Here is a 9,433-nt window from a genome sequence, read left to right as displayed (position 1 = left end):
CCCCCGCCCGGGAGGCCCGTTCCCCGCCACCGCCGGATCGGGCCCCCGGGGGGAACCCTACCCCCAAAGCACGTCACACAGAAGTGACGCAAGCACACCGGGGACGTTGGGGGCGGGGCCACGGCCATCCGAGGGAAAACTCTATGGTTTTCCCTCGGATGATTGTGGCCCCGCCTCCAACGTCCCCGATGTGCTTGAATCCATTCCGTGTGATGTGCTTGTGGCGCGTGTGCGTGCGAAGACTCCAGGAGCAAGGCTGGACTCCCCCGCTCCGGAACAGGTAAGCACTTGGCAGCTCTACAAGAGTCACTGGAAAAGACAATCATGCTAGGAAAAGTGGAAGGCAGCAGGAATAAGAGGCAGACCCAACATGAGATGGATGGACTCCGTCGAGGAAGCCACGGTCCTCGGTTTGCGGGACTTGAGCAAGGCTGTTAAGGATCGGATGTTTTGGAGGACGTTAATTCAGAGGGCCTCCACAGACTGGAAGTGACTCGATGGCGCTTGGCACCTGCACAGAGGACATCTCAAAGGATGCTTAGGTCCCGCTATGATGCGCTCTGGCTGTTCTTGGCCAGGGCTTCTCGCAGACGTAGTAACACAGGTAAGTGCAGTAGACATCGTTCCATACACCGTTGCCCCAGAGGTGAGCGCAATCCTCATTGCGTCCGTCGTCGTTGGGCTCCCCTGGCTTCCAGTACCTGCAGTCAAAGCAAGAGTTACATTTCTTTAAAAAGCACACACACACAAATCCAGAATGTAATTAACTCGTGGGCACATCCTACAGAAAGATTTTTTTTTTTGCCTTGACTTTGCAGGCGACATAGGGTGACCCTGTAGGGCTTTCAAGGCAAGAGACGTTCAGAGGTGGTTTGCCATTGCCTGCCTCCCCATCACAACCCTGGATTTCCTTGTGTTGCAACCCACAGCCAACAACGAAGTACACGCATTCAGGAACGGTTATACTTTTATTGCAGAGCTATAGATGCAGTAACATAGGCACTGTTAAGAATGGCGGCGGCCCCATGGGCATAATAGGATATAGGGTATTCGTATGCACCCCCCCCCATAGCACTGGCCAATTAGGCACCCTCCCGCGTGAGGGATAAGGCTTAGAGACCGTTAGGTAGCTGAAGCTGAGAACGAACACTCTCCCACGACACCTAGGGAAAACCCAGACACCACGACACCCTCCTGCACATCTGTAAAGATAAGCGTTTCGGCGCACAGCAGAGAAAGCACAGAAAGGAATGCAGTAGCAATTAACCTGAAAGGAAAGCAATAGCAGTTAACCAGATACAGACCAAACTCCCCAACCTTCATGGCAGCACAGCCGACACCTTGGTGGTCTCCCATCCAAATATTGACTGGCAGGGCTCTTTTTGTAGCAGGAAGTCCTTTGCATATTAGGCGACACACCCCTAATGTAGCCAATCCTCCAAGAACTTACAGTAGCCCCCGTAAGAAGAGCTCTATAAGCTCTTGGAGGATTGGCTACATTAGGGGGTGTGTCGCCTAATATGCAAAGGAGTTTCTGCTACAAAAAGAGCCCTGCGTGACTGGGGCCAACCCTGCTTAGCTTCCAAGGTCTGATGAGATTGGGCTAGCCTGGGCTATCCAGGTGAGAACACGTGAAGTTTAGCTAGTCGCAATACCTTCCGTCCTATTCAGGTGTCTTATGTTTGCCAAAAAAACATACTATGTTTCATTGTAGGAATAGGTCAGTGTTTCATGTAGTCTGACCCTCATCGCCACTTCTCTCTTCCTCATCAGGAATACAAATGTAAATCATATAAACTGTACTTCTTGAGAATATAAAATGTCTCAGAGCAGAACATTTCACTATGTAAGGAGATGGCAGAAGTCTATCAACCAGAACAGGAATACTTCCTCATCTGAGGGCTTTTTTTTGCATTCTACTTTTCCTCACTTGTGTGCCCCCATTGCTTTGGTTTTTCCTTTTCTGCACGTGTTTTGCTCCCTCTAGTGGTTGATTCTTTATCACCTCATTTTATGTCCAGCATAAAAACATGCAGTTTAAACCTGCAGGGAGAGATGCCATTCACAAAGTGGTGTAATATCGAATCGACCACTAGAGGGAGCAAAACACATGCAGAAAAGAACAAAACCCCCACAGGAGAGGAAAATGAGAATGCGGAAAAGCCCACTATCTCACCAAATTCGGGATCTCACGTCCTCCGGTTGGATTCAGTGGTAAATTTACACTTACAGAAGGGGAGCTATTGGTTTTTGCTGATTCTCCCTTCCTGCTACAGACCTCTGACACCTCCCTTGTACTTTTCCTGGGGGTTCCCTGTACCTCTTCCCAAAGCAGTGTTTGTAGGGAGCATCTCCAGTCAGGAGAGGTGAGGAAGCCCTGTTCTGCTGACAGCAATCGATGGAAATTACTGCTGGATCCAACCAATCATTGACATCATCGCAAAACTGGGGTTTCCAGTTCAGATCTGAACAATGTTTGGATGTGGGGATGGCCATAAAGAAATGCCAGATTTGCGAAGGTGCAAGTTGGAGAAGTTGAAGGAGGACAAAGAAAGCCTTCTTCTGAATAACATCCAGATTGCAAGATATGATAGTCCCGCTGTACACTGCATTGGTCAGGCCATACCTGGAGTATTGTGTGCAGTTCTGGAGGCCTCACTTCAAAAAGGATGTGGACAGAATGGAGCCTGGTGCAGAGGACAGCAACGAAGATGATCAGGGGCCTGGAGACCAAGGGCCCCGTGAGGAAAGGCTGAGGGACTGGGGAAAGTTTAGGCTGGAAAACAGGAGGCTGACAGGGGACATGATGGCTCTCTCTAAGTATCTGAAGGGCTGTCACTTAGAGGAGGGCAGGGAGCTTTTCCTGTGGGCAGCAGAGGAGAGGACTTGCAATAATGTGTTTAAATTAAAAGCAGGAAGGTACTGGCTGAATCTTGGGAAGAACTTTTTGATAGTCAGAGTTGTGCAACAGTGGAATCAGCCGCCCAGGGAGGTGGTGAGCTCCCCCTCGCTGGCAGTATTTAAGCAGGGGCTGGACAAACCCTTGTCAGGGATGCTCTAGGCTGATGCTGCATCGAGCAGGGGGTTGGACTAGATGGCCTCTGTGGCCCCTTCCAACTCTGTGACTCTATGAATATGCATCAGCCTTCATAGACATGGCTGGTCCATCTCATGGGGACTGCTCAGTACTTACATGAAGCCTGTGTTGTAATCGCTACCGTCCACCCATCTCCACACTCCTTCCGCATCCATGTCCGTCAGTCCCATCCAATAGCGTGCATTTCTGGTCCGGGTCTGAATGAAATTCTGTAAGATCAGACCAATACAGCTGACAAGAAGCACCGACTTTTGCTTTTGTGGGTAAAGGTGGAAGTTGGAAGTATTTGATCTCTAGCTCTTGATGACCCCTAGCATGCAAGGCTCTACAAGGTTCAGTTTGGGTCACCGACTTTGTTTCATATCCATATCAACTGTAATGATTCCTTGTTTCTCTGTGTGTGTGTCTCTTTAAAAGTTTGGTTGCATGGCTGTGATAGATAGACTAGAGTGGTTGAGAGAGGCAAGTATGGTATGATTGGTGGTCGACAGAGAGGGGGAGGGGTTTTGGAAGTGAATCTGAATGGATGAGTATGTATGTCAGTCAGGAGTTACAGTTAGAGGTTGACAGTTGATGTTCAGTCAGTCAGTTCTGTGTATGAAAGGAGTGAGAAGCAGTCCTGTGTGGGGAATAAGTTAGTTTTGTGTTGAAGTAGATAAGAACAGCTGAAGTTGTTCTGAGAGAAAGGATAAGAGATCTGAAGGCTAAGTCTAGGAAAACGTGAAGTTTAAGTGAATAAATGTTATAGTAAAGTCTGGGTGTTATAACAGACTGGAAAGAGACAGTGAACCTGTATGGCATTGAGATAAACCAGTGATACAAAGTTACCTGAAAAGATCCCTGTCAGTAAGGGAGAAGATTTTGTGTGATATACCAAGCAATTGTTCATTATTTACACATTACTAGTTAGATTGTTCTACCCTCTTATTTATTATTTATTTCAATAAATCCTCTTTAATTCAAGTATACCAGCTCTGAAAGAAATACTTCCTCAGGACCACATAATCCCTCATAAGCCTTGAACTCGGTCTACCAAAATAGGAAGAGCAACAGTAAAGTATAAAGGTTTGGAAATCCTTAAAATTTCCTGGTGGCAGCCGTATATACCCAGTAAAACAAAATAAAGAACACTTTTAAAGTAAAACCAGTCCTCCCTAATAAGGAGGATGTCACATCAACGTTTCCTCAAAGTTTCCTATCTTAACTGAGTTCTTATGTCCCCCCCAGTCGGGCCTGAGGACCAACAGAACCCCACCTCTTCAAGCGAAGTTGCTCTGATTTTAAAAGGACAGTAGACAGTCTCAAAAGCTCAAAATGTCATTCTGACCCTCCCGGGTTTGGAGCCTAGTAATTTATCTTGATCTGCTCTTAGGTCCTAAGGTGCTCCACCTCAAATTCCAATTCCTGCAGATTCAGAGATCTCCTGAGCGGGTGGGAACCAGGCTAGAGAGATTAGAGCATTTCCAGCTTTGCTAAAAGAGTTATTTCAAGCCCACATTCATACAGCAGAGATGCACGGAAGGGAGTAAGTAATACAAAAGATACAACCGTGCATAAATAACGGAAAATATATTCAACAATCAATGAGTATAATAATCTAAACCTATTCAAATAGGGTAGTTTTCATAAATACAATGTGATAATCAGAAACTCAAAAGTACACGGTCCAAATACAAAAACAGTCCTATTAATACAACTTCAGAAATAGTCCCAAGCAGGGGTCATTTCGTAGAAAAAGAGCTAGGGGAACTCATTAGCATAACTCATTAGCATATGCCACACCCCCTGACATAATAAGGCCCGGCGGTGGACCTGCAAGGCCGGTGGGAGTGCGAGGAAGCCCCGCGAAGGCCCTCCCTGGCCCCAGGCAGGCAGGGGTGGGGAGAGGCAGGGAGGAAGCAACTTACTCCCCCCCGGTCCCCCCCCCCCCAAATGACCTCTGGTCCCAAGTCAAATTCCTCAAAAAGTGAAAAGTCCAGATATAGAGGTTTATCATTCCTCTTCACACAGTGAGGATCCTGGTGCTATGGTAGAAGCCAATCAAATCTCCAGTGGCCAATCAGAAGCCTTACTGGGCAAAAGCCCCACCTGGCCCTGCCCACTTTCTAAAAACACTTGGGGGCACCAGGAAGGGTGTCAACGGGCACCACGTTGGGGACTCCTGACCTAGGTCTTAAAGGGGAAAAGACACGTCTGCTCTGTTGAACTCTGGGACAAACCACCGTACCACTGGTGCCACAGGGTGGTGGAAGGAAAGACCAGTGTCCTCTACCCAGGCGAGCTGCAAATCCCACCTCTGACTCAATCATATCCGCCTGGTTCTGCTCTCCTGGGATGTCCACCCCCAAAGGGGCTGGGTTTACCCCGTTTTTTTACCTGTTCGGCCATACTGTTGATGACGACCAGCTGAGAAAACTTCTCTTCACACCGGGACTTGGCTCGCATCCAAGGAGCGGTTTCTAAGGAGAAGTAGTAACACTTCCCATTGAAATACTCCCACTGTCTGGTGTCAGGCCCGCAGGGGAACACTGGGCGGAAGAGAGGGAAAAGAGAGTCAGATTGGGTTGTCTTGCCAGCTCTGTGCTGGGAAATACCTGGATATTTGGGGGGGGGGTGGAGCCTGGGGAGGGCGGGGTTTGGGGAGGGGAGGGACCTCAGCAGGGTACAAGGCCATAGAGCCCACCTTCCAAAGCAGCCATTTCCTCCAGAGGAACTGCTTGTCATCTGGAGATCAAATGTAATTGCAGGAGTTCTCCAGGCCCCATCTGGAGATTGCAAACCAAAGAGCGAGATCACGGGACGGAAGTTGAGAAGAAGCAAACGACCGTGATGTATTATGCCAAAAAAGTCTCAGAAAGACTAGAAATTTCTTTTCCCAATATTCAGTTTACTGGAAGGAATTTCAGCACCGTCAACACCAACGAACCATGCATATTATATCTCGTTTCGTGTATAACGTTATCAAAGTGGGTAGCGCTGAAATACGATATTAATCCACTTGATAAAGTCTCTTGTAGTATCTTATGTGATGAGTGTCACTATGAGATACTACTAGAGAGTTTGTCAAAATGGATTAATATCGAATTTCAACGATACCCACTTTGATAAAGTCTTACACGAAACGAGATATAATATGCATGGTTCGTTGGTGTTGACGGCGTTGAAATTCCTTCCAGTAAACTGAATATTGGGAAATATTGGGACTTTTCTCCCTTTCTCACAATACAAGAACCCGTGGGCACTCCATGAAATTGCTGAGCGGTCGGGTTAGAACGGATAAAAGGAAGTACTTCTTCACCCAAAGAGTGATTAACACATGGAACTCACTGCCACAGGAAGTGGTGGCAGCTACAAGCATGGACGGCTTCAAAAGGGAATTAGATAAGCATATGGAGCAGAGGTCCATCAGTGGCTATTAGCCACAAGGTATAGATAGGGACTCTGGGGCAAGTGATGCTCTGTCATCTTGGTGCTTGGGGGGGGGGGTCAACAGTGGGAGGGCTTCTAATGTCCTGGCCCCACTGGTGGACCTCCTGATGGCACCTGGTATTTCTGGCCACTGTGGGATACAGAGTGTTGGACTGGATGGGCCTTTGGCCTGATCCAACATTGGCATCTCTTATGTTCTTAATATGCATGGTTCGTTGGTGTTGACGGCGTTTGAATTGCTCCCAGTAAACTGAATACTGGAAAAAGAAATGTCTAGTCTTTGGAGACTTTTTTGGCATAACCCGTTTGGAGATTGGCAACCCTACAGTCAGAGCTTGGAGCTACAACTCGGAGGCGGGACACAGCACAGGAGGAGGGTCTATAGATGACGTCACACATCAAGGGAGGGGGAGTGATGAATAGCAAAGGTGGGACAAGGGAGGGGACAGAGTCTGGGTTAAAACGGGGTCAAGTGGGGAAAATAGTGGAGGATGGTAGGTGTGGGATAACGGGACCGTTTTGGACCATTTCTGGCAGCCCCTTGTTAAGCTGACAGCAGTCGGGACTAGCTGCAAACAATCATAAGAACATAAGAACATAAGAGACGCCAATGTTGGATCAGGCCAAAGGCCCATCCAGTCCAACACTCTGTATCACACAGTGGCCAGAAATACCAGGTGCCATCAGGAGGTCCACCAGTGGGGCCAGGACACTAGAAGCCCTCCCACTGTTGACCCCCCCCCCCAAGCACCAAGAAGACAGAGCATCACTTGCCCCAGAGTCCCTATCTATACCTTGTGGCTAATCACAACAGCACAGAAGGAGAAAAAACCTGACTACCCACTAACGATAAAAAATGAATTACATATCTGTTTAGAAAACGTATACATTTAGACACATACACACCAGAATAGGAATAAATCTAATAACTGGTGGTGCAAAGTGCTATCAAGTTGCAGCCAATTATGGAGACCCCATGGAGTTCTCGAGGCAAGAGATGTTCAGAAGGGGTTTGCTATTGCCTACCCTGCATAGCAACTTCCTTGGTGGGCTCTCAAACCCGGGGCTGACCCTGCTTAGTTTCTGAGATCTGACAAGATCGGGCTACCCTGGACCATCAAGGTCTGGGTAAATCCAGTAATTACAAGAAAACATGAATGAGAAAAAATACAAGAGAACTGAATGACTGCATTGAAAGAACATCAGAAGAGCCCTGCTGGATCAGACCAGTGGTCCATCTAGTCCAGCATCCTGCCTCACACAGTGGCCAGCCAGTTCCTCTGGAGGGCCAGCAACAGGACAGAGAGGCCGAGGCCTTCCCCTGATGTTGCCTCCTGGCACTAGGCTTAGTGCCTCTGAATGTGAAGGTTCCTTTCAGCCACCATGGCTAGTAGCCATTGATAGACTTATCCTCCATGATTCTATCTAACCCCTTTTTAAAGCTGCTGATTCCTGTGGCCATCACTAGATCCTCTGGCAACGAATTCCACATTTTAATCACTTGCTGTGTAAAGTAGTGTTTCCATTTGTCCATCTTGAACCTACTGCCCGTCAGCTTCATTGAGTGCCCTCGAGTTCTAGTATTTTGGGAGAGGGAGAAAAAATTATCTTTGTCAACATTCTCCACCCCCTGCATAATTTTATAAACCTCTGTCGTTGTCCTCTATCTTTGTCCATTTTCTAAACAGAAGAGTCCCAGACTCTTCAGCCTTTCTTCACAGGGAAGGTGTTCCAACCCTGTCATCATCTTGGTTGCCCTCTTCTGTACTTTTTTCCAGCTCTGCAACATCCTTTTTGAGAAAGTCAGTCACCAAGTAACAAAGCTGGAAGGCTGATAAATTACGGTTGCTGGCAGGACATTTCGAATTACCTTATTCAGTTACATAATAATGTTATTCTTTTCTCCAGATGGGGAATATGCGTCTTTCTTTCTTGCATGAAGCTGCCACTTGAACACACATGAAACTGCCTTCTACTGGATCAGACCCTTGGTCCACCAAGGTCCGTGCTGCCTACTCTGACTGGCAGCATCTCTCCAGGGTTTCAGGCAAAGATCAGCATCTTTCACATTACCTACGAGACTGGAGGGACCACTGCTCCTTTTAACTGGAGATGCTGGGGATTGAACTTGGGACCTTCTGCATGTCAAGCAGATGCTCTTCCATTGAGCCACAGCCCTTCACCAATAAAATGAAGCCCAGAAGATACCAGTTTCTCTCTACCACAAGGTCACTTCCTTTGCACTGTTCTACAAGCCATCAGGACAGACATAAGACGTTTCCAGGCACTGATTTAGTCTTACATACTGGGAGCTCACCAGCCAGACCTAATGGGATACAGGGCTATTTTTGGGCAGGAACACACAGGAACGGAGTTCCGGCTGGCTCCCAAGTTGGCCACACCCAGCAGGAACTCATTAGCATAACAGGCCACACCCAACAGCAGGAACTCATTAGGGTTGGCTACATTAGGGGTATGTGGCCTAACATGCAAAGGAGTTCCTGCTACAAAAAAAGCCCTGGGTTTTGACAACAAACAAGGTAAACAGAATAAGAAGCAGAAGGTGGGTGTGGCTGGATGACCACACCTCTGGTAACATGGGGGTGCGGCCTAATATGCTAATGAGCTGTGCTATCAAGGGTGTGGCCTAATATGCTAAGGAGTTTCTGCTGCTGGGTGTGGCCTGTTATGCTAATGATTTCCTGCTGGGGTTTTTCTACCAAAAAAGCCCTGAATGGGAACATCTACCACCCACAATCTTGCTGACATATGCAGTCACCATGTTGCTTGAACAGGGGTGACATATCTATCTATCTATCTATCTATCTATCTATCTATCTATCTATCTATCTATCTATCTATCTATCATCTATCTATCATCTATCTATCTATCTATCTATCTATCTA

The 9,433-nt window shown here is 47.5% G+C and overlaps 1 protein-coding gene across 1 annotated transcript in view; it reads right to left on the bottom strand.

The window, feature by feature from the left end:
• Positions 1-538: 538 nt before the first annotated feature.
• LOC107124315 (hepatic lectin-like) overlaps positions 539-9,433 on the bottom strand; it is a 10,853-nt gene continuing 1,958 nt past the window's right edge. Inside the window, exons 2-4 of the mRNA XM_015427753.1 lie at positions 5,474-5,625; positions 3,194-3,306; positions 539-701 (exon numbers count right to left, since the gene is read on the bottom strand). Coding sequence (XP_015283239.1) covers positions 539-701; positions 3,194-3,306; positions 5,474-5,625 — 428 coding nt within the window. The remainder of the gene's footprint in view (positions 702-3,193; positions 3,307-5,473; positions 5,626-9,433) is intronic.

The sequence above is a fragment of the Gekko japonicus genome, unplaced genomic scaffold (genome assembly GCF_001447785.1).
Source record: "Gekko japonicus isolate JY-2015 unplaced genomic scaffold, Gekko_japonicus_V1.1 scaffold474, whole genome shotgun sequence".
In the NCBI taxonomy this organism is placed as follows: domain Eukaryota; kingdom Metazoa; phylum Chordata; class Lepidosauria; order Squamata; family Gekkonidae; genus Gekko; species Gekko japonicus.
This window is presented reverse-complemented; position numbering and strand designations above follow the sequence as displayed.